At 42.1% G+C, this 26,090-nt stretch overlaps 1 protein-coding gene across 3 annotated transcripts; it reads right to left on the bottom strand.

The window, feature by feature from the left end:
* Positions 1–286: 286 nt before the first annotated feature.
* On the bottom strand, positions 287–26,090 carry LOC117431783 (zinc finger and SCAN domain-containing protein 2-like). Of its 3 annotated transcripts, none has more exons than XM_058996009.1 (4): positions 25,213–26,090; positions 17,557–17,835; positions 8,369–8,683; positions 287–5,119 (listed from the first exon to the last, which is right to left on the bottom strand). In XM_058996009.1, exons 1-4 carry the CDS (start codon positions 25,481–25,483, stop codon positions 4,368–4,370), a joined length of 1,617 nt encoding a protein of 538 aa, XP_058851992.1. In that variant the 5' UTR covers positions 25,484–26,090; the 3' UTR covers positions 287–4,367. The 3 variants fall into 3 exon arrangements, with proteins under 3 accessions (XP_058851992.1, XP_058851993.1, XP_033908979.2); XM_058996010.1 differs by lacking the exon at positions 25,213–26,090 and adding an exon at positions 19,917–23,199; XM_034053088.3 differs by lacking the exon at positions 17,557–17,835.

The raw sequence follows: 26,090 nt of genomic DNA, 5'->3' as shown, positions 1-26,090 counted from the left end.
CTTCAGACCGTGTCTATGGTAACGGCTGAGCCTTGACAACTACAATTGCAAGTAAAGTACTTTTTGTACAAACCTCACAATTTAAAGGGTTGAAATCACAGTGAACTTCTTGGAATCAGGATACAGCTTCTGGTGCTGAGAGACAACGTGGAGCAAGAGCTGCTTTTGTTCCTCTTTGCGAGTTAGGTGGTCATTAACATTTAGACCGCAGAATAATTAAAGAACCCTTCTGTAGATTCCTCTGAATTTTGGCAAAAAATAAACATAACTCAAAAGACAAGACAAATCTATAATAACAAGTTTTTTTTTATTATTTTAAAACAGGAAAAATCATTCTTTCAAATACACCAAACTTGACAGTTTTTGTAAAGTAAAAACTGTTTAAAACTATTTACAAACAGTATTTACATATAGCCCTATACTATGCAAGGGTTGCTGTATTCATATTTTGAAATACTGTTTTTGAATTTAGCAACAATTCAATTTAAATATTAAAAGTTGATTATTAAACCTATGAATTTCTAGAACTGCAATAATAACAACATTGTAAACTTTGTAACTGCAGTAGTAACATTGTAAAATTCTTAAAGACTGAAAAGTATAACTAGACGAACACAGAACACTCTCTGTGTTCGTCGTTATAGTTTTCAGTCTTTCACAGAACACTCTGTGTTCGTCTAGTTATACTTTTCAGTCTTTCTTTAAGAATTTTACAATGTTACTATTGCAGTTACAAAGTTTACATGAGAGAGAGAGAGAGAGAGAGAGAGAGAGAGAGAGAGAGAGAGAGAGAGAGAGAGAGAGAGAGGAGAGAGAGGGTTCATTATTTTCTAACCCAATATTTGGGCACATTTATTAATGTTCACATGTATTATTACACCATTCCATGACATTCCTGAAGCAGGGTCCCATTTTGTAAAATAAAAAGCAGCTTGTGTTTTTTTAAATTGTTGAATTTGAATTTACCCCAGACGAACAGAAATACATACAAAACAGAGCTCGCACATAAAAATATTTTTCTATACAACAAAATACAACAAAAACACCTGCATATTATATTTACTTCAGCAAATAGAAACATACCAAGGCTACAAGTCAGTATAAAACAACAGCATACACTATGTTGAAAAAAGGCAAAGCTTGCATGTACACAGTGTTATTTACAACCAACACAACCCGCTACTTCTGGCAAATCAATCCAGCCACAATCAAATAAAACAGATTACAGATATTTAATACCCAATACTAATTGCCTTGCTTATTTTTATATTGTTGTTTTTTTATTTATTTATTTATTTTTTATAAATTTAGTCCTTGCCAATTATTTTTATTATTTTCTCCCAATTTGGAATCGCCAATTATTTTATTATGCTCAGCTCACCGCTACCACCCCTGCGCTGACTCGGGAGGGCGAAGACGAACACAAGCTGTCCTCCGAAGCGTATGCCGTCAGCCAACCGCTTTTTTTCACACTGTGGACGCACCATGCAGCCACCCAGAGCTACAGCATCGGAGGACAACGCAGCTCTCGGGCAGCTTACAGGCAAGCCCACAGGCACCCGGCCAGACTACAGGGGTCGCTGGTGCGCAGTGAGCCGAGGACACCCTGGCCGACCTAACCCTCTCTCCCCCCGGGCGGCACTCGGCCAATTGCACCGCCCCCTGGAAGCTTCCGTCCTCGGTCGGCAAAGGAATAGCCTGGACTCGAACCGGCGATGTCCAGGCTATAGAGTGCATCCTGCACTCCACGTGGAGCGCCTTTACTGGATGCGCCACTCGGGACCTCTTTACATTGTTTTTAGCATATGATTCAATTACTTAGAAACAGTGCATCATACAGTTTTCTTATAAGTTTGGTATACCAGCAATATTTCACTTTTTTAAAAACTTGTAGCTCATCTAAATCCATGTCTGAGGCAGACGAGAATGATTTTGGATCGCTTTCTTCATAGGAATGAATTTTTGAAACCATCTCGGCAACTGTCTAAAAAAATATATATACGCAATTTTCACTTCCAGGTCATAAGTGAATTCCTTCTGTGTATCCGGAAGACTGATTTGAGTATGTTGATGCAAAAATGATTATCGCTAGCGCCTGAAAAAAAACACGGGCGCTGGTGGGCGCTCACGCCACGCCTCTCTCCGCAGCGTCACTGACCACCTTCAATCCCTGGACAATTTTCAGGGCAGCTCCACAGTCACTGTCCTGAAGCCAGACCTCTGGATCCTTGTGGAGGAAGCCTTCAGGGAGAACCAAGGCATTGAAGAAGCCTTTAGTCTGTTGCATGACGAATGCACTGGGCTTCCTGGTCACTCCAAGATCAGAAAGCTCCTCTTTTGCTGTGATCTTGAATATAATCCGCCATCTTCCTTTGTCCAACCGAACACGAAGAGCTTGAAGCCATACAGCAGGCGTGCCATCCATCGTGCTCTATGAAGTCCTGCTGGAGCTCGGAAGCGAACTCCTCCAGGACGCACACCACCCACGAAGATGATGGTCAGTTCTCAATAATCTTCTCTTGGTTGTATTTCTTCAAGGTGAGAACAACTTCTTTCATGTCATCTGTGATCTTCGAAGCCATTCCCAATGCTGTCCGAAACTTGGCTTGATCAATGAGGCCCTACTGCTTGAAGAGTTAGATGTCTGGCCCTGAAGATGCTACAAGTGTGAGTGTGAAGACTCTCAAGGACAACCTCGAGCACATGGTGGCGACATGGGAAGAAGAGCAGTCTCCTTCCCATTTTCTGTTCCAAGAAGATGCAAGCCCCAGATTTGTGACCTGTGTTTGTAGAAGTCATGTCAATAGCCATGCCACAATGTGCTCCTTGATGCCCCAGTCTTCGATAAGTGTATATACTGCAGCAGCTGTGGCATCTCCTGTCCCATTCAGCAACTTCAGCACTGCAAGGAGCTGATCGACTCCAGACCTGGACACCAAAATTGGAAGACGGTCGACTGTCTCTTTGCCTGTCACGCCGGGCAACAGTTTGCCATCCCAGTGGACTGTGAGAGGCACATCCACCTGAAAATCCTCTTTCACATTACTTGCCAGATTAGAGGCGGCGTCTTCTTACCCTTGAAATCGAAGATCTGTTGATGTTCGCTTACTTCTTGGCCCAAACTGGCAGCTGCTGTGGCAATAATATGAACAGCCTTCCTGTCACTTATGTTGCAGAGATCCAGGGCAACAATCTAAGGACAGATTTATGAATTGTGGCATGTTACTGCCCGGTGACGCGGTTTTCGATCAATAGTTTTTTCTGAAGCCCAAAAATGATGGCATCACGCCGAGCCTCCTCCTGTCGCACACACAACACAGCAAAATGCCGGACAAACCCATAGCTGGACGTCGTTTTTTGTGACGCAACAGAAAATGAATTACAAAATATACTACAAAACAAAGATGCTGCAGAAACTAAAATCATCATAAAAACTTGCTTTCAGTGTTTTCTGACTCCCTAAAATCCAAACATATCCACAATGATGTAAACAAACAGACGCAATGAGAAAGTCAGACGGAGAGTTCTACGCCAAAAAAATGGTAATGTACTATTTAAAACTACATCTTTGTTACTTGACTGATTCATAAAACATACATGGGCTGCAGACCTCGGCTCATAGTGGGAAACTAAACCCCTCGGGAAGAACTATAGTTACCTGCGGCTTTGGGCATGCTAGTCCCGTCGGTAACTATAGTTCTTCCCTCAGACAATAGTTTCCCACTATATGCCTCCTCTCCACTCTCTCTCTATATAGAGCTCTCAAATCCCTTTCAAAAGAAAGTATTTTTACAATTAAAGTACGACAGGGCGGCTGGAGGGGTGATGTCCCCAGACCACATATGTACATTGAAGCACTGAAGCGCGTATTTATTAAATCAAAAAGCTCTCTGGCGCACCCTGCTGGAAGCAGTATTGATTTTACACTTCAAGCTGCCCGCATGATAACTGCGGTATACTGTGCTGCGTCTTGATTCACCACGGTATCGGGGAAGTTTCCACAGAACACACTGCAAGAGGCTGAGAAATGCATGAGAAAAGAAAGACAAACGTTCATTCATAATAACAATCTATTTAATATATTACTAATGTAATGTAACACAACCCGAATGCTCAACAAGACGATGAATACAAGATGTAGTCGTTCATATTTTTGTCTGAGTTTTTGACCTGAATAAATTGTGATTAGGGGTGACCCTATTTATCAAGCAAGTTTATTCTTTTGTTTTCAGTAAATATTTCTGTATTTAGTCATATGCACTCCTGTTGTTTAGGTGTCCCCAAGTGTCTGCAATTCTGAGAATGCTCTCGGGTCCTGTAAGAGCCAGCAACTGACTTCACTTCTTCACATTAAGTGCAGGATTGAATTACAAACCTGTGTGAATTTTATGGTGTCTTTTAAGGTTTCCTAACTGGCTGAATCTCTTCCCACAAACAGCACAGTGATAAGGTTTCTCTCCAGTGTGAATGCGCTTGTGTTTTTTAAGGTCTCCTAACCAACTGAATCTCTTCCCACAAACAGAACAGTGATAAGGTTTCTCTCCTGTGTGAATGCGCTGGTGGAGTTTAAGGTTTCCTGAGTGATTGAATCTCTTCCCACAAACAGCACAGTGATAAGGTTTCTCTCCTATGTGAATATGCTGGTGTGAATGAAGATTTCCTAACTGTGTGAAACTCTTATCACTGTACTGTATGTGGGAAGGTCTCTCTCCCGTGTGAATGCGCTGGTATCTTTTAAGCAGTGATATATGATTGAAACTCTTCCCACAATCAGCCAAGGAAAACGTAGTCCCTCCTGTGGGATTTCCCTTGTGAGTTTCAGGAACGTCTAATTGACAAGAACTCTTCCCACCTTTAACAGAATGAGGCGAGGTATTCAAGTTGCCCTGGATTTCAGAATTGTTAAAACATACAGAATGTGCTGTCTCTGTACTCTCCACAGTAAGTGGGTGTCTGTCTTGTAAAGAAGGAATTTTAACTGAGTGAGTTCTCAATGTCTTCACATTTTCTTCTCGGGGTGGTGTTTCTCTGTGTTTCTTGCACTGTGGTTTGCCTCTAGAAGAGTTTTTGCACTGGGTTGATGGACTGGAGTTGTGTTCTCCTTCATCTACTTTAGAAGCTAAAGAAAGAAAAGAGAGACAAAGGTTATTGTACAGCATTCTTCCACATTCACTGTTCTGCAGGGCTTCATGTCATAAACATGACAACTAGAGTGAACTCTGATGACTGCGTATTGAGAGAATACAGTCAAATCCACTTAATATCAGTCCTATTAACACTAGAACCGCCACAGTAGTCATTTTGACGGTTTTCACTTCTAAAATTTAAATTAGTCTGCGTGTGTTAAAGATCCGTGGTTGTCTGAGCTTGACTTTTCCTAAATACATGTATTAAATATACTGATGGCGTTTGAAAGTCAGAATCGCAAAAATAAAAGTTATGAGCACTTCTACCTAGAACCGCCAAAAGTAGTCATTTTGACGGCTTGGTTACAATACATGCTTTTATTAATATTATAACCTACAATACGCTATTTTTATATGTATACAAGCCAGTTTGTTATCTGTACCTCCGCTTAGTTTACAGCAGTTTGTATTTGAATAGAGCATTGCTCTTGACGTCTAGATATGTGTTATCCAAATATCTATTGTAATCCTATTAATTCCTTGCAGAACTGCCGTCTGGCTGTCTACGCGAGCATATATAGTCTGCTGTATTATAATATTACTATTACAAGAAATCTTGATATTTTTTAGTTTTGAATTGAGAGCACCTACAGATTTTTGGAACGACTTCACTGAAAACAGCATTGCCTGCTTCAAGCTAAACATAAAACACTACATGGACAAGCAGCTGTTTCCGACAAAAGCACGGTGTCACTGGAGAAACAAACCTGTCAAATTTGGGATCACGTTTTGGCTAGCAGCGGACCCTACCCCTACCTGTGCAAAGATGAAACTCGCCCAGCTGGTCAGAGACTGGGTGACAATGTGTTAGGCTGATGTAACCGTGCTTAGGAAAAGAAATTAATGTTACCAATATCAATATATCATTATATATATATATATATATATATATATATATATATATATATATATATATATATATATATATATATATATATTAGCAAAACAGTTGAAGAAAAAAAAAAAAAAACAGCCTGGTTGAAACAGTAAACAAAGAAGAAGAGCGTTTCCACCGCCTGCGCAAAACGTAGTACTCAGTGAAAGCAATCACCGGTGTCCAGTTGCTGTTCTTACAATGTACTGGACCTGGCAGCCATCAATTCCTTAGTTTTGTACAATGAATGCACCGGGAAAAATATCAGTAGGAGAGATCTCTTATGATAGCCACGGAGCTTTGGCAGAAACATTTCAATCAGAAAACTGTAACGCGGCAGGGAAACGCAGCTCAACCTGGATTCAGTGCACATAAGGGACGCACGCAACAGAAAACAATGCCAGGTAACTAAATGCAGTAAAAAATAAAACTTCTGATATCTGTGCCCAGCGTGAAACAGCAGTATGTGGTAAATGCACACGACAAGTTAATAAGCGTTACATCTGTGTGGATTGTGCGAATATGGGGGCTACTTTGAAGTATGTTTCCCTGAATGCACATTCCCGTTACACAATGGGAACCGAGTTATTTTCTTTTTTATGTTATTTTTATAATCATTTCGATTTTACAATTGTGTATGTAGGCCTACATATAACTAGTTTACACCTGTTTACACAATATCTTCTTTTGAAATGTTTATTTTATTATAGTTTTTCATTTTTAAGTCATGCGTTATATATGCGCTAATTAAAAAAATTAAGTCTTTTATGTTTATTTTTCTATTTAAATACAGTGTTTCTGCTATGCAAATGTTAGATATGATGTCATAAATAAAACATTTGAGTTGTATCTTAGCAGACTCTCCAGGGCGATTTACAATTGTTACAAGATATCACATTATTTTTACATACAATTACCCATTTATACAGTTGGGTTTATACTGGAGCAATCTAGGTAAAATACCCTGCTCAAGGGTACAGCAGCAGTGTCCCCCACATGGGACTGAACCCACGACCCTCCGGTCAAGAGTCCAGAGCCCTAACCACTACTCCACAATGCTGCCCAAAATGACTACTGCTGGCGGTTCTAGGTAGTAGCATAAACCCGGCGGTTCTAGTGTTAATGTCAGCCTCCTTTTACTTTCACCATATTCAGGAATGTAGATAAAAGTCGGGAGACGGGAAAAAGCCATGGCTATTTTTCATGACATGTTCCTGGAAAAACATGCTGTTTTGTCATGAAAAATCCTATTCAGTACCTGCATTTTGACAGTACTGCTATTTATCTAATATTTTAATTAGATTTTTGATAATTATATTTGCTGTGCTTCTAAAAACAGAAATTCCATTTGCAATCCCACGCACTGCACCTTGCCTTTTTATTCTACCTGTACCGAAGACACACGATATGTACAACTATGTAGGGCTGGAGACTTTTTGTTTTTCCACAACAAATTTGTCTTTTCATAAATCATTTTTTGTGTAAAATATCTGTAGAGCAAAGATTTGATAAAACTACAACTCCCAGAATCCCCCTCACAGTACAGTGCTGTACAGAACACCTCCACACACGTACTTACTGGACTGTGACAATAACACAGCAATGCTTACTGTGAGACACACAAAAGTCAAACGTGACGTTGCGAGCAAACATTACAGTCCACAGGATAGATGAGATGAGCGTTTAAAAATTATATTGTATTTGAATAAAGTGTAAGAAATAAAATAAGACTGTTGGTTTTCATTATCATACAATACGGGTTCACTCTCATTTTGGCGATGCTGCTGCATACTCCACACACAAATTCTCCACTGAAATGTTTTTTTCTGGTGACGCTAAGCAACCAGACTGGATTTGTCATCACCCAGTGATGGGACACGTGATCCCTGCAGCTCTGTAAAGCTGTGGGAGCAGCACAACTGCAAACAGTCTACCAGAAATGGGGAAAGTCAAAGATCTAACACATGGGTGTCTCCTGGTCTTTTTTCCAACCCTGTTCTAACTTGTTTAATTGAACCATTTAAATCTCCATCCAGGCACAGGAGTGGCACTTTATAGAACTGAACCTGTTCAATGTGGAGTGGAATGGCCTCCAGGCTTGTGATTGGACACTGCATTCTAAAGAGGCAGGACAGTGGCTGCACATCTAGCAGGTGCCTCAGGAGCAAGCACAGTGATGTCCTTGTTGACACAGTGATTGGGCAGCTCCCCTTGGTTAAAATATGAATCTTAAGCACACTGCTGGTGTTCAGTACCAGGTTCTGCAAGATGAATAGGCAGCTCAATTTTGCTTGTTTTGTACGATTACCTCTAAATCCCAGTTCACATTCAGATGGAGGATCATCACACAGGTTGGATCCCAGTTTCTTGTTCTCCTCAAGTGTACAGACATTATTTTCATTAGGAAGTTCCTCTGCGACACATTCCTGCTCTATGAATTCCTCTTTAATAGGAACACATTCCTGTTGAGGGACCTCTTCATCTTTAACAAATGCCAGCTCTGTAACCTGCATTAGACTTGCACACCACTCCTGCTCAAAGGAGTCCTCTTGTGTGTAAACTGCTTCTATCTTTGGCCCCTCCTGTGCTTCAGATTCAGGGATAGCATGTCTCTCTTTGGGATCTGTGGGAAACAAAATTGTACAAAATTACAACTCTTCCTTACTAGCTAGGTTCCTCTAGGAAGCCAGCCCCTTGTCAGAATGCTACTGAGAGATGTCATCGGGCCATTCCAGTGGAACAATTTATGAGAAGGTATTTCTCTCATTTTATTTATTTATTTTTAAATTAATACAGTGCACCCAGTTACTTTACCCTGATTTTAACTCCCCAATTAAAACATATTCCCTCGCAGCAGAGAACCCCACAACAGATGGTGTCCTCTAACACACACCCAGGAGCTTGACAGTGAGCTCCCAGGAGGACAAAGGCAGCCCTATAGTGTCTGCTTGAGCTCACGGGGCGTCTGGCCAACAGATACAAATCATGAATGAGAGCATATGGGATATTGTACTTTTCAAGATACTACAGGATCGTGAGCTGGGAATGAGGCTGGATCCAACATTCCTTCTAAAGCACTTGTGGTAAAGAGGTGATCAGTGTCTTTAATTAAAGCTGAAATACATCGGTACAAACAACCCACTATAATATTAGTGGGTACACACTGTATAGGAAAGACAGGCAGGACAGAAGAGGCGGAGGGGTAGCGCTATACATAAGAAATAGCCTTGAAGCCCAGGTGTTAAATCAGGACAAAGAAAACAATGCAGAATCAATATGGGTCAGAATAATGGACACAAATTCAAAGGGCATAATAACAGGAGCATGCTATAGACCGCCAAATTCAGACGCTGAGCAAAATAATCTGTTATACAATGACATTAGAAATGCGTGTAGAAAAGGAGAAGCCATACTAATGGGGGATTTCAACTTCCCCTGTATAAAATGGGAAACCCAGTGGGGGGCACGACGGATGAAATTGAAATGGTAGAAATGACAAATGACTGCTTCCTAACGCAATTTGTCAAGGCACCGACTAGAGGGGAGGCATGCCTTGACTTAGTCTTTTCAAATAATGAAGACAGAATAACTAAAACAGAGGTTAGAGAGCCATTGGCAAACTCAGACCACAACATGGTCTCATTTGAAGTGTTTTTTAAAACCCCAAAAGTAATGACTAAAGCTAAGGTTTACAATTTTAGAAAAGCAAACTACGAAGGTATGAAACAGAGACTAACAGAAGTAGATTGGAGTAAAATAGAGAAAGCATCCACAGAAAAAGGGTGGCTGTTTTTTAAAAATGTAGTACTAGAGGCACAAAACAATTACATCCCAAAAGTAGACAAATCTAAATCTAAAACAAAATGGCCAAAATGGTTTAATAGATCAATTTAAAAAAAAATATTCAGCGAAAAAAGGCACTTTACAGAGCGTTTAAAAGGGACCAAAAACAAAGCACACAGAAAGAGTACTTGGAACTGCAAACACAAGTCAAAAAGGAAGTTAGAAAGGCCAAGAGAGAGATAGAAATCAATATTGCTAAGGGGGCTAAAACCAATTCCAAAATGTTTTTCCAATATTATAACAGCAAGAGAACATTCAAAGAGGAGGTTAAATGTCTAAGAGACACAAATGGCAAAATCATAGATGAAGAAAAAAAAATAGCAAATATATTAAATGATTACTTTTCACAGGTTTTTACAAAGGAGGACACGGACAACATGCCCCACATGTCGACCTGTTCCTATCCAGTTTTAAATAACTTTAGCATAACAGAGGCAGAAGTGTTAAAGGGACTAGGAGCTCTTAAAATAAACAAATCCCCTGGGCCGGATGAGATCCTCCCAATAGTACTCAAAGAAATGAAAGAAGTTATTTACAAACCGCTAACCAAGATCATGCAACAGTCTCTTGACACAGGGGTTGTACCAACAGACTGGAAAATAGCAAATGTAATACCAATCCACAAAAAGGGAGACAAAACCGAACCAGGTAACTACAGACCAATAAGCCTGACTTCTATTATATGTAAACTTATGGAAACTATAATAAGATCCAAAATGGAAAATTACTTATATGGTAACAATATCCTGGGAGACAGCCAGCATGGTTTTAGGAAAGGGAGATCATGTCTAACTAACCTGCTTGACTTTTTTGAGGATGCAACATTGAAAATGGATAACTGCAAAGCATACGACATGGTTTATTTAGATTTCCAGAAAGCTTTTGACAAAGTCCCGCATAAAAGATTAATTCTCAAACTGAACGCAGTAGGGATTCAAGGAAATGCATGCACATTGATTAGGGAGTGGTTAACAGGTAGAAAACAGAAAGTACTGATTAGAGGAGAAACCTCAAAATGGAGTGAGGTAACCAGTGGTGTACCACAGGGATCAGTATTAGGTCCTCTGCTATTCCTAATCTACATTAATGATTTAGACTCTGATATAGTAAGCAAACTCGTTAAATTTGCAGACGACACAAAAATAGGAGGAGTGGCAGACACTGCTGAAGCAGCAAAGGTCATTCAAAATGATCTAGACAGCATTCAAAATTGGGCAGACACAAGGCAAATGAAATTTAATAGAGAAAAGTGTAAAGTATTGCATGCGGGCAGTAAAAATGTGCATTATAAATATCATATGGGAGATAGTGAAATTGAAGAGGGAACTATGAAAAAGACCTAGGAGTTTATGTTGACTCAGAAATGTCTTCATCTAGACAATGTGGGGAAGCTATAAAAAAGGCTAACAAGATGCTTGGATATATTGTGAGAAGTGTTGAATTTAAATCAAGGGAAGTAATGTTAAAACTCTACAATGCATTAGTAAGACCTCACCTAGAATATTGTGTTCAGTTCTGGTCACCTCGTTACAAAAAGGATATTGCTGCTCTGGAAAGAGTGCAAAGAAGAGCAACCAGAATTATCCCAGGTTTAAAAGGCATGTCGTATGCAGACAGGCTAAAAGAACTGAATCTATTCAGTCTTGAACAAAGAAGACTACGCGGCGATATGATTCAAACACTCAAAATCCTAAAAGGTATAGACAATGTCAACCCGGGGGACTTCTTTGACTTGAAAAAAGAAAAAAGGACCAGGGGTCATAAATGGAGATTAGATAAAGGGGCATTCAGAACAGAAAATAGGAGGCACTTTTTTACACAGAGAATTGTGAGGGTCTGGAACCAACTCCCCAGTAATGTTGTTGAAGCTGACACCCTGGGATCCTTCAAGAAGCTGCTTGATGAGATTCTGGGATCAATAAGCTACTAACAACCAAACGAGCAAGATGGGCTGAATGGACTCCTCTCGTTTGTAAACTTTCTTATGTTCTTATGTTCTTAACATTGGAAGAGACGGGCCAAGATCCCTGCAAAACAAATTCAGAGAGCTAGAAGGAAATTAAAAGACAAGACCAAAACTGTGGTATTTTCTGGGATACTGCCGGCACCTTGCTAAGGACCATATGGACAACTGGAAATACTAAATCAAAATGCATGGCTGAAATCGTTGTGCACACAGGAAGGTTTTACCTTTCTTGAACATTGGAACACATTCAACAACAAGGACTATCTATATAGGCGGGACGGACTGCACTTAAACAAAAAGGGAACCAATCTATTCAGAGAAAGGACCCTTAAGGAGGTCCAGAAGCATTTAAACTAGAAAGGAAGGGGGGAGAAAAAAAAAAAAAGAACAGAAGGGAAACCACATCAAAACAAGGGCAACAGCTCAGGTAAGACAGCCATTAAATGTATTTATCTTAATTCTAGAAGTCTCAGAAACAAATGTTAGAACTAGAAGCTACTGTAGCTATTTAGATTTCCAGAAAGCTTTTGACAAAGTCCCGCATAAAAGATTAATTCTCAAACTGAACGCAGTAGGGATTCAAGGAAATACATGCACATGGATTAGGGAGTGGTTAACAGGTAGAAAACAGAAAGTACTGATTAGAGGAGAAACCTCAAAATGGAGCGAGGTAACCAGTGGTGTACCACAGGGATCAGTATTAGGTCCTCTGCTAATCATTAATCTACATTAATGATTTAGTTTCTGGTATAGTAAGCAAACTTGTTAAATTTGCAGACGACACAAAAATAGGAGGAGTGGCAAACACTGTTGCTGCAGCAAAGTTCATTCAAAATGATCTAGACAGCATTCAGAACTGGGCAGACATGGCAAATGACATTTAATAGAGAAAAGTGTAAAGTACTGCACGCAGGCAATAAAAATGTGCATTATAAATATCATATGGGAGATACTGAAATTGAAGAAGGAATCTTTGAAAATCTTGAGTATGTTGACTCAGAAATGTCTTCATCTAGACAATGTGGGGAAGCTATAAAAAAGGCCAACAAGATGCTCGGATATATTGTGAGAAGTGTTGAATTTAAATCAAGGGAAGTAATGTTAAAACTTTACACTGCATTAGTAAGACCTCATCTAGAATATTGTGTTCAGTTCTGGTCACCTTGTTACAAAAAGGATATTGCTGCTCTAGAAAGAGTGCAAAGAAGAGCAACCAGAATTATCCCAGGTTTAAAAGGAATGTCTTATGCAGACAGGCTAAAATAATTGAATCTATTCAGTCTTGAACAAAGAAGACTACGCGGCGATCTGATTCAAGCATTCAAAATCCTAAAAGGTATTGACAATGTCGACCCAGGGGACTTTTTTGACCTAAAAAAAAGAAACAAGGACCAGGGGTCACAAATGGAGATTAGATAAAGGGGCATTCAGAACAGAAACTAGGAGGCACTTTTTTACACAGAGAATTATGAGGGTCTAGAACCAACTCCCCAGTAATGTTGTTGAAGCTGACACCCTGGGATCCTTCAAGAATCTGCTTGATGAGATTCTGGGATCAATAAGCTACTAACAACCAAACAAGCAAGATGGGCCGAATGGCCTCCTCTCGTTTGTAAACTTTCTTATGTTCTTATATCCCACCGTTCAGAGTGGAGCCGAAAGAACACTCAGCTGAATCTACCTTTCCCATTACTCCCCCCTCCCGGGAAAGATAATCCGCATTTTGGTGTTCTTTCCCTGCAAGGTGAATCATATGATACATGAAGGGCTGCAACGCCAGATACCACCGAGTTATCCGAGCACTGCTGTCCTTCATTGTGCTTAACCACTTGAGTGAGGCGTGGTCTGTGACAAGATCGAATGCATGTCCCAGCAGGTAGGATCGTAAAGAGTGAGTAGCCCAGTTAATGGCTAAACAGTCCTTTTCGACCATGGAGTAGTTGCGCTACCGGGGGAGCATCTTTTTTCTGAGGTACAGTATCGGGTGTTCGACTCTGTCTACCTTTTGGGACAAAACCGCACCCAAACCAACATCCGACGCATCAGTGTGGAGGATGAATCTCTTGGTGAAATCTGGTGTGATGAGAGTGGGGGCCTGGCAGAGTCTCTGCTTAATAGTATCAAATGCCCCCTGACATTCTACTGACCATTTAAACAAATTTGGTGCGCTCTTGGTGAGGTCAACTAAGGGACTGACCACAGTGGCATACTCGGGGATGAATCTACTTGATGAGATTCTGGGATCAATAAGCTACTAACAACCAAACAAGCAAGATGGGCCGAATGGCCTCCTCTCGTTTGTAAACTTTCTTATGTTCTTATGTAATAACCGGCTAACCCTAGTAGAGACCTCACCTGAGCCTTGGTTTTGGGGATTGCCGTGTGAAAATTTCTCCCTTCCATTCCCCATTATAATTCCCAAATATTGCATCTCTGTTTTGGCAAACAGACATTTTCTCAAGTTGGCTGTCAGCCAGGCTAACCTTAAGAGACTGAAGGATGGCCATGATCCTAGCCAAATGCTCTCGCCAGGTGGAGCTGTAAATAACTACATCGTCAACATGCGCTGCCGCATATTCACGATGTGGGCACAAAACCTGGTCCATCAGTCTCTGAAAGGCAGCGGGCGCACCATGTAGCCCAAACGGCATGGTAATGAAATGGAACAGACCATCAGGAGTTGAAAATGTGGTTCTCTCTAGAACTGCGGGTTAAGGGGACCTGCCAGTATCCCTTCATCAGGTCCAGAGTGGAGATGAAGCTAGCCGTTCCCAGTCTATCGAGAAGCTTGTCGACCTGAGGCATGGGGTAGGCATCGAACTTGGCAACAGCGTTTACCTTACGGAAATCAACGCAGAAGCGGTTGGTGCCGTCCTTTTTGGCCACTATCACAATTGGACTGCACCACTTGCTCCTGGAAGGCTCAGTCACCCCAAGTTCTAGCATCGCCCATACCTCTTTGCTAACGCCACTTCATCGATTTTCTGAGGTCCGGCAAGGTCTCTCTCGCACCGTGACACCTGGGGGAGAGATAATGGCATATTCAACAAGGTTAGTTCTACGGAAAGTGAGAAAAAACATCATTGAACTCCTCAATGAACTTACACAACTCTCGTTGCTGATCTGGAAGTAACTGTTCCCCCATCGAAATGTCTTTTAGTGCTAGAGGTCTCTAGACCAGGGCCTAAGACCCTGTCCACACTATGCCTTTAAACCAGCTTAAAAGTGCTAAATACAGTTCGCGTCCACACTACGCAGCGTTTAATACCGTACTCGAGGACTGGACTTGAGACCACCTCAGGAGGTAGTCTCGAGTCCAGTTCTAATTAGATTGCATCAGGTAGTGCGGTTTGTCAGAAGTGTGGACGCAGTAATACCGTACTACATTTTTTGTGTATCCTCCAATATCCCCAAATGCTTTGTGGTATGTTTGGCGAAATACTTGCGCCTGAAGGACTTGCTATCAGTGTACACTCCGCAATGGGTATTCATATTTATGCTTTGAAAACAAAAAAACCAAAAAAAATCCTCAGGACATCTCTGTTAAACTAGTGGGGAAAATAACAAAAGTACAACGTTAAATTAGGCTACTGTAAAAATGAAATGTGAGTTAAAAGTAGGATCGGGGATGAACAATACATGTAATTTGTCAGCTCTGTTTGAAATAAAATTAAGGGGACCAGAATTAGGCACAGGCAAGATATGAAGGTAAAAACAAAGACTGTTTTGTAATTAACAGAATTGTTTTGGGTTTAATTATGAAGAAAACAGAAGCAGCTCAATTTGTTTAAAAGGGACATCACCGGATTAAAAATAAAACCCGAAAACTTCAAGCCCTACTTGTGTAGATTCGCATTTACTTTTTCCAAAATACTTGTTTTATTTCTTTTTAGCAATATGCACCTCTATTAATATGAAGCAGAACACATTATTTTAAAATAAAATACAGTGCATGGTGGGATACTATCGTATTCATTCCACTGTTCATTGCACTGCTAGACACTGTAACCGAACTATCCTAATAGTGTGTGGACGCATTAAGCCAGAATAAACATGAAACGTTACTTTAGTTTGGACGCTTTGAGCTGGATTAATTAGAACAGTTTCGAGTACTGTTCTCGAGATCGTTATGTAGTGTGGACAGGGCTTAAATAATCATCTTCTACTTCACCTGGGGCTATAAATAAGGCCTCCTTTGCCTGCCAGGGCTTTAATAAATTTACGTGATAAATTTATTGTTCATTATGGCGATCGGGCTGTCTAATTTCATAATTCACCTTTCCTATAGCCCGAATCACCTCATATGGCCCCTGCCATTTAGCACATAATTTCGATTCCGACAAGGGAAGACGCAGCATTACTTTGTCTCCTGGTTGAAAAGGTTGAATTCGTGCATTTTGATTGTAATGCTGCTGTTGCCGGTGCTGAGCCGATTTGAGATTGTCCTGGGCCAAATGACCGACCAAATCCAGACGATCTTTCAGTAAGAACACATGCTGCTCTACATTTTTGGACGGGCCTTTGTGCTCTTCCCACCCCTCTCTCAACAGATTGAGGATGCTGAAAAGCTGTTTCCCGTAGAAGAGCTCAAAGAGCGAGAACCCTGTTGAACTCTGCAGCATCTCTCTCACTGCAAAAATGAGGTAGGGGAGAAGCGTTGCCCAATGTTTTTGCTCTTGATTCACAAATCACCTCGGCATCTGCATTAGGGTCTAATATTTTGTAAACTTGCTCTAACATGTTAGACAGAAAGTTAGTTCCATGATCAGTCAATATATCCTTGGGAATCCCTACTCTAGCCATAATTTGCACTAGTTCTTTGGCTATTGCAGCTGCACTAGTGGACCTCAATGGAACTGCTTCCGGGTATCACGTTGCATAATCTACCACCACTAATATAAGCGTATACCTGGAATCAGACAGTAGCAAAGGGCCCACTATGTCCATTGCAATGCGTTCAAAGGGGGTGGAAATAATTGGCAGTGGGACCCTACTAGGGTCTACTGGGGCGCTACTCTCTGGCAGTCTGGGCATGTGGCTACATATTTCATTACTTCATTATGAAGCCCTTGAAGAGGCAGCAAATATATGATGTGATATCTCAAGGGTTAAAACGATTGTGTGGTGTTGTGAGTACTGTGCGTTATTGTGTTGTGTTCTGAGCACAGCACATTCTAGTGAGAACTGCTCGAGATGTGTTTCTCAAAAGATAGTTAGGATGCTGTTATATCTAGTTTGAGGCAAAGCTGCTTAGTTAAAAACAACCCCTTATAAATGGAATCTTCATCTTTAAGAAAGTTCTAGAAAAGTTCTATAATCATGCTGACGTTTTAATTTGCCTATTTGTTTCTATGTTAATCCTGTATAAATATTGTGCTACCTTGTCAATAATCGAGAGAGTGTGTTCCTGTGACCGCTGCTGCTCTTCCCTTGCGCATTGTATTAAAGCTTCTTGAAACTGCTATTGAGTGGAGTCATCAGTCATTTCATATTAAACAGGATTTTACCAAATACACCCTACCCAATAAAAGTGAGCCAACATCCGTTCCCGACAAGAAAGGGGAACCATAAATTGTGTTACAGGCTGTCCTGTGCCCGTGGCAAGGTTTACCCTATACAATAAATCACCCCTTAATAATGAAGTGCGGAAATACTAGCGCCCCAGCGCCCGCCGTCAACATCCTTACCTTCAATAGACCGGATCTGTCCCCAAGTGTGCACTAATGAGGGGTCGTTCTGTTGGCCCCACACTATGTCCGCGTTTGAATGCCACATGTCCGGTATATTGAGAGGGGCTGGAGTAGCCTCTGCCCTGGATGGCCCAGTAACCTCGCCCTCTCGGTCACAGTGCGTTCCGACCCCCTTTGACTGGCGTTTGTGACCATCCGAGTGTTCTCCCACCAGACCACAGTCTCGTCTCATTGATGCTCCCTCCCATTTTTCGGTCCTTCTGTCTATTTGTTTTTCTAGGACGGAAAATAGGGGAAAACATTTCAGCATGTAAGGGGAAAACATCACCAATCATTTCCCCTTTTTCTTTTTCTGCCACGTTTACATGTGTGGCCATTAATTTCATTAATTCTTTAAATTTTGGCAAGAATAACCAGGTGTGGTAGCCTTTCCCCCACACCTACTACTAGGTGACGTTTTAATCAGTCCTACCCTCTGCTGCTGCTCCTCCAACCCCTCTAACCTCATCCCTCTGCCTCTCCCCCCCTCCCGCACACTCTCTGGTGTACTCTGGAACTGTCATTCTTCTGCTAACAAAGCTGATTTCATCTCTGCCTTTGCCTCCCACCTCTCTCTCGATTTCCTTGCTCTCACTGAAACCTGGCTGTCCCCTGATAACACTGTAACTCCTGCTGCCCTGTCCTCTCTCTACGTCCTGTCCCATACCCCGCGTCTCACTGGACGGGGAGGTGGGACTGGTCTTCTCCTCTCTTCCTCCTTACTCTTTTCTGTCCCCTCCTCACTCTCTGTTAATACCTTTGAATTTCATGCAGTCCAACTAACCACTCCCTGTCAACTCCTGCTAATTGTACTGTACCGTCCCCCTGGGCCTCTCGCTCACTTTCTAGATGAACTTGACTATCTACTCTCCTCCCTCCCCTCTCTGTCTACCCCAACTGTCCTGTTAGGTGACTTCAACATCCATCTCTCCAACCCCAGCCACTCTGTTGGATTCCTCCCTCTCCTTCACTCCTTCGAATTCTGTCTCTCTCCATCCCCTCCTACCCACAAAGCTGGCCGTCAACTGGACCTCACCTTCTCCAGGGCCTGCTGCCCCTCCATCCTCTCTGTCACCCCCCTGGACCTCTCTGATCACTATTTCATCTCTTTTTCTCTGTCTCTCCCTGCTCCTCCTACCCCCACTGTCACCTCTCGCCGTAACCTCCGCTCTCTCCCCCTCTGTCCTTCACTCCACTGCTCTCTCTCACCTCCCTCCTATCGACTCCTTTTCACAACTCTCCGTGGACTCTGCTACCTCCACCCTCTTCTCCTCCCTCACCTCTTCCCTCGACTCCCTCTATCCCCTCACCTCCCGACCTGCTCGCCCCTCCCCTCCCCTCCCCAACCCTGGCTCTCCTCTGCGCTCCGCTCAGCAAGAATCACACTGCGATCTGCTGAAAAGAAATGGAAGAGAACCAAACTCCCTGCTGCCCTAGACCTTTACCGCACTCTCCTCTCCTCCTTCTCCTCTACTCTCTCCTCTGCTAAATGTACTTATTTCCAATCTGTAATCGAAGCCTCCACTAACAACCCACGTAAACTATTCTCTACCTTCTCCTCCCTCCTAAACCCTCCCCCCCCTCCTCCTCCCTCCTCTATCTCCCCTGACGACTTTGCCTCCTTCTTCTCTTCTAAAATCTCAGATATCCGCAAACTCTTTAACACCTCTCCCTCCCCCGCACCCCCTCCTGCTCCAACCCCTACACCCACTGCATCCCCTACTAACTCACCCTCCTTCTCCACCTTCTCGCCCCTCTCAGACTCTGACCTCTCCTCCCTGCTCCAGGGTCACAAACCCACCACGTGTGCCCTGGACCCCCTCCCCACTCACCTCTTTCAAGCTGCTGCTCCTGCTCTACTTCCCTTCATCTCCTCCCTTCTCAACACCTCTCTCCTTTCTGGTCTCTTTCCCTCTGCCTTCAAAAAAGCCTCTATCACTCCCCTCCTCAAAAAACCTACCCTCGACCCCACCTCCCTCCAGAGCTACCGTCCTGTCTCCCTCCTACCCTTCCTCTCCAAAACCCTCGAGCGGACTGTACACCGCCAGCTCTCTGCTTTCCTGTCCAACCACTCTCTGCTCGACCCTCTCCAATCTGGCTTCCGCTCTGCTCACTCCACTGAAACCGCCCTCCTGTCTGTCACCAACTCACTAAAGTCTGCCCGAGCTGCCTCTCTCTTCTCTGTCCTAATTCTCCTCGACCTCTCTGCTGCCTTTGACATTGTTGATCACTCTATTCTACTATCATCTCTCGCTGACCTGGGGATCTCTGGCACTGCTCTGGCCTGGTTCTCCTCCTACCTCTCCAACCGCACTTACCAGGTAACCTGGCGTGGAGCAACCTCCACACCTCACCCTCTCTCAACAGGAGTCCCCCAAGGGTCAGTCTTGGGTCATCTCCTGTCATCTCACCCGCTCCCTGGGCCCCCTCATCGCATCCTATGGTTTCTCATACCATTTCTATGCTGATGATGCTCAGATTTTCCTTTCCTTCCCCACCTCTGACTCCACCATCCCCTCCCGTATCTCTATCTGTCTGTCTCCTATTTCCTCCTGGATGCACTCGCATCACCTCAAACTCAACCTCTCTAAATCTGACCTCCTTTTCTTTCCCTCCTCCTCCCCCTCCTCTGATCTCTCTATCTCCGTTCCTCTGGAATCTACCACACTCTCTCCCTCTTCCTCCGCTAAGAACCTCGGAGTCACCCTGGACCCCCTGCCTCTCTTATTCCCAGCACATCTCCACTCTGGCACACACTTGCCGATTCTTCCTGAGCAACATCCGAAGAATCCGACCCTTCCTCACCAACTACGCCACCCAGCTCCTGGTCCAGGCCCTGGTACTCTCCCGCCTAGACTACTGCAACTCCCTCCTGGCTGGCCTCCCTGCGTCAGCCACCCGTCCGCTCCAGCTCATCCAGAACTCCGCTGCCCGCCTGCTGTTCTCTCTGCCTCACTTCTCCCACGCAACTCCACTGCTCCGCTCACTCCACTGGCTCCCGATCACCTTTCGCATCCAGTTCAAGACTCTTGTACTAGCCTACAGATGCCTTGACCAGACTGCACTCAGTTACCTCCAGTCCCTCATCTCTCCCTACACCCCCACTCGACCTCTCCCCTCCGCCTGCACTAGAAGACTGGCTCTACCTCCTCTACGCCTCCAGAGCCCGCTCCTTCTCCACCCTCGCTCCGCAGTGGTGGAATGACCTTCCTACAGATGTCAGGACTGCCCAGTCCCTGACCACATTCTGGCGCCTCCTTAAGACTCACCTCTTCAGACAGCACCTGCAGAACTCCTGTTTTTCCCCTGGGACACTTATCAGCCTTCCTTAAATGTGCTTTACTTACTCTTATTTTACTGCATTTAATCCTGTACTTCAGAGTACTGTAATCTGCCAAGTGTTTAATCTGTAGTATTTCGTATTTAATCATATCCTGATGTAACTATCACTGACACTGTTATCTGCTGTATTATTGAGTTGTATTTTGTCACACTTGTACTTGCTTGAACCAAAGTCATTGTATTTATCTAGCTCTTAATTGTAGTATTACTTGTACTGTGATACTTGAAATGTATTTGCTTACGATTGTAAGTCGCCCTGGATAAGGGCGTCTGCTAAGAAATAAATAATAATAATAAATAATAATAATAATAATAATAATAATAATAATAATAAAGTATACTTTTAATGTGGGGTATGCTACCGTGTCTCCATATGGATACAGGTGATAGCCACCTGGCCTCGTGGCTGCCACGACACACGGCCCAAGAGAGTTGTCTGCATGAAGGTCTGCTCACACCCTGTGTCCACTAATGCATGGGTTTTCACATTCCCTAAAACCATATCAACAATACAAGGCCCCCCCTGGTTTACCCGCTTCTGATGCCCAATTACAAGCTACCACGTCACATTCTACTACAAGGACTATCTATACCGGCGAGACGGAGTGCATTAAACAAAAAGGGAACCAATCTACTCGGAGAAAGGATCCTTGAGGAGGTTCAGAAGCATTTAAACTAGAAAGGATGGGGGAGAAAACAAAAAAAACAGAAGGGAGACCACATCAAAACAAGGGCAACAACTCAGGTAAGACAAAATGTATTTATCTAAATGCTAGAAGTCTCAGAAACAAAATGTTAGAACTTGAAGCTACTGCACTAACAAGTAACTACGATGTGATAGGTGTTACAGAAACTTGGTTGTCTGAGAGTGATGGAGACGAATATAATATTAGTGGGTACACATTGTATTGGAAAGACAGGCAGGACAGAAGAGGTGGAGGGGTAGCGCTATACATAAGAAATAGTCTTGAAGCCCAGGTGTTAAATCTGGACAAAGAAAACAACGCCGAATCAATATGGGTCAGAATAATGGACAAAAATTCAAAAGGGCAAAATAATAGGAGCATGCTATAGACCGCCAAATTCAGACACCGAGCAAAATAATCTGTTATACAATGACATTAGAAATGCTTGTAGCAAAGGAGAAGCCATATTAATGGGGGATTTCAACTTCCCCGCCATATAAAATGGGAAAGCCTGGTGGGGAGCACGACGGACGAAATTGAAATGGTGTTAATGACAAATGACTACTTCCTAACGCAATTTGTCAAGGCACCGACTAGAGGGGAGGCATGCCTTGATTTAGTCTTTTCAAATAATGAAGACAGAATAACTAAAACAGAGGTCAGAGAGCCATTGGCAAACTCAGACCACAACATGGTCTCATTTGAAGTGTTTTTTAAAACCCCAAAAGTAATGACTAAAGCTAAGGTTTACAATTTTAGAAAAGCAAACTATGAAGGTATGAAACAGAGACTAACAGAAGTAGATTGGAGTAAAACGAGAAAACATCCACAGAAAAAGGATGGCTGTTTTTTAAAAATGTAGTACTAGAGGCGCAAAACAATTACATCCCAAAAGTAGACAAATCTAAATCTAAAACAAAATGGCCAAAATGGTTTAATAGATCAATTAAAAAAAAATATTCAGCGAAAAAAGGCACTTTACAGAGCGTTTAAAAGTACACAGAAAGAGTACTTGGAACTGCAAACACAAGTCAAATAGGAAGTTAGAAATGCCAAGAGAGAGATAGAAATCAATATTGCTAAGGGGGATAAAACCAATTCCAAAATGAGAACATTCAAAAGAGGAGGTTAAATGTCTAAGAGACACAAATGGCAAAATCATAGACGAAGAAAAAAAATAGCAAATATATTAAATGATTACTTTTCACAGGTTTTTACAAAGGAGGAGACGGACAACATGCCCCACATGTCGACCTGTTCCTATCCAATTTTAAATAACTTTAGCATAACAGAGGCAGAAGTGTTAAAGGGACTAGGAGCTCTTAAAATAAACAAACCCACTGAGCCGGATGAGATCCTCCCAGTAGTACTCAAAGAAATGAAAGAAGTTATTTACAAACCGCTAACCAAGATGCAACAGTCTCTTGACACAGGGGTTGTACTGGCAGACTGGAAAATTGCAAACGTAATACCGATCCACAAAAAGGGAGACAAAACCGAACCAGGCAACTACAGACCAATAAGTCTGACTTCTATTATATGTAAACTTATGGAAACTATAATAAGATCTAAAATGGAAAATTACCTATATGGTAACAATATCCTGGGAGACAGTCAGCATGGTTTTAGGAAAGGGAGATCATGTCTAACTAACCTGCTTGATTTTTTTGAGGATGCAACATCGACAATGGATAACTGCAAAGCATACGACATGGTTTATTTAGATTTCCAGAAAGCTTTTGACAAAGTTACGCATAAAAGATTAATTCTCAAACTGAATGCAGTAGGGATTCAAGGAACTGCATGCACATGGATTAGGGAGTGGTTAACAGGTAGAAAACAGAAAGTACTGATTAGAGGAGAAAACTCAAAATGGAGCGAGGTAACCAGTGGTGTACCACAGGGATCAGTATTAGGTCCTCTGCTACTCCTAATCTACATTAATGATTTAGATTCTGGTATAGTAAGCAAACTTGTTAAATTTGCAGACGATATAAAAATAGAAGGAGTGGCAAACACTGTTGCTGCAGCAAAGGACAGAAAATAGGAGGCATTTTTTTTACACAGAGAATTGTGAGGGTCTGGAACCAACTCCCCAGTAATGTTGTTGAAGCTGACACCCTGGGATCCTTCAAGAAGCTGCTTGATGAGATTCTGGGATCAACAAGCTACTAACAACCAAACAAGCAAGATGGGCTGAATGGCCTCCTCTTGTTTGTAAACTTTCTTATGTTCTTATGGTTAATGTGCAGAAATCAAGCATACTAGTGGGGGTGAAACTTTAATGCTGGGGTGAGTTAATTAGTTGTGTTTCAAAGATATCAGAGCTAGACACTCGCTTAATGTACATACTTTTTGTAGCTATTATTTAATGGGGGACCAAATTCTACAGCACAACAGTTGTAATATTTTACACACCTTTAATTTTCTTTTTTACTGAAAAGTTCTAAAAACTTCATAATTTATTATTTGACGTGGCTGAGGTTGGCTTCTATTCGCTTCATATTAAGTGTGAAATGCAATTCTCAAACTTGCATAATTAGCACTGCATTTAAGGGATTAAAACGCGTTGGGACACTTATTTCTCTGCTGGTACACTAAGGGGGGGTGTCCCCTCTATATTAATTACCTGTATGAGCATATCTAGACCCCCTGAACACATCGGGTACAAACTTAGAATCCTATTGCATTTTGAAAGGCTTCAAGGCAGGTGATACGGAATATTTCAGTTGAAAAATGTGGTATCCCCCATGTAATAAAATATGGGGGTACCCCTAGAGAATACAAATGACCTATATGACCATAACTGGACCCCCTGAACTCATCTGGTATAGTACTAGAAAATCCTATTACGTTCAGAAATTCTTAGGCTGGGGATACGAAATATTTCAGCTTCTCTGGTGCTGTGAAAAACAAAACATGATTTAATATCGCAGCATTTCTTTATTTCTTACTGCTTTACAATTTGTATTTTCCCAAATAATGAATTTCTTAACATTTACACTATTGCAGCTTTTTAAAAAGTATGATTCCCTTTTAATTTCTATGGTCGATTCCTTTTTCTTTTATAACCTGGTGATAAAATATTATTATATGCTACTGTGTGTGTTTTAAATTGTACGTTTGCATTATTAAAATAAAACCGCAGTAAAACAAATAAAATAAATACATCGTGAAATAAGACTCGAAGTAGCTCGGGTAGTTGAGCAACATTACTACCGTTTTCGTAAACACAGCAATATAGGAGCAAATGCGCGTTCACGGCCACAAATCAAGCTAGAGAGATCTGCGCAAGCGCGAAATGTTGGCGATTGCTCGGGGATGCACGATATCAAGGGGACAGGATTCATAACACCGGCCCTAGGTTAGATTCACTACGTTCTCGTAGTCTATAAAATAATACAATGCCTCAATTAGACTCAGTATAACCAATATTACGACAGCGCTGTGTTATTAACAGCGCGTATAATAATCAAAACACTTTATAACATGTCCTAAGAGAGATTCTAACCAAGATCTTTCCACTAGAAGGTGGTTTGCGGTGTTGGATTGACCGAGCAATACCATACAATAAAATCAACCTTACCTTGAAATATTAGAGGTTGTTTTATATCTGCATCTGCAGCGTTTATACACCCTCGCACAGCTTTCAACTCGCTCTCTGATATTTCCAATCTCAGCTTCAGACTTTCATTCTCTTTCTCCTTTCCAGCCATTTCCACTTGGAATTCAGTGAATTTGCTGCCGACAACTTTAGTAATCGCACACAAGACGGTGTCTACAGCCGCTTTCACTGCGTGCTCGATGGTAGAGGCGAGCTCGTCTTGAAAGAACGACACGGACACACTGACGTCCATCTTCACTGGTTTAGTTTCAGACTGGTCTAGCGGAATCCTCTTTTCATTCAGAAACACCGGGTTCGGTTTTTATTTAGTAATATTTATTTTTTACTGTAGCCTTCCCATTCAAATATATTCATCACTTCTTCTGGTGTGATAATGAAAGAACACAAACAACAGGCTTTGCAAGGAGTTACTTTCGTCTTTCCAAATCCCGCTGAGCTCTGCTGGAATTCAAACGCGTTTGTTTCTCAGTAAATAATCTCATTGAAAAGCTCAACTTGTCTGCAGATGCGACTGACCCACTCCACTCTGTATGTGAAATTCAACACAGAAAGGGGATGCTTTTCATTTCCCGGAACTCAGTGCAGGTAATAAACAAACACAAAAATCATTAGAAAACATTTCGATCCAACCTAAATACTTTAAACAGCAGGAGACAGACTTGTAAAATCATCACTGATACAGCGATCTCTCTCCACGTAAACAAAGCAAACGTTTCTATTTCCTATACTGAATTGCGTCACTATCAGAAGGCGGGGCTGGTTGAAACCATCGCGTATTATTGGCTGCAGAAACACTCTTAACCCCCAGCAAGAGAGACTGGTTGGCTGGCCTCCCTGTC

The sequence above is a fragment of the Acipenser ruthenus genome, chromosome 22, assembly GCF_902713425.1.
Source record: "Acipenser ruthenus chromosome 22, fAciRut3.2 maternal haplotype, whole genome shotgun sequence".
Lineage (NCBI taxonomy): Eukaryota > Metazoa > Chordata > Actinopteri > Acipenseriformes > Acipenseridae > Acipenser > Acipenser ruthenus.
The sequence above is the reverse complement of the archived record's forward strand: the minus strand, read 5'-3'. Positions and strand labels throughout refer to the sequence as shown.

Bases quoted from the DNA above. Each gene is read 5' to 3' on its own strand.
- LOC117431783 (XM_058996009.1), bottom strand. From the start codon at position 25,483: ATGGACGTCAGTGTGTCCGTGTCGTTCTTTCAAGACGAGCTCGCCTCT. The intron at 17,836-25,212 runs GTAAGGTTGATT...TTTCCGTCCTAG, and splicing joins ACAACCTCTAATATTTCAAG to AAAAACAAATAGACAGAAGG. The intron at 8,684-17,556 runs GTAAGGATGTTG...TGTTTCCCACAG, and splicing joins ACAGATCCGGTCTATTGAAG to ATCCCAAAGAGAGACATGCT.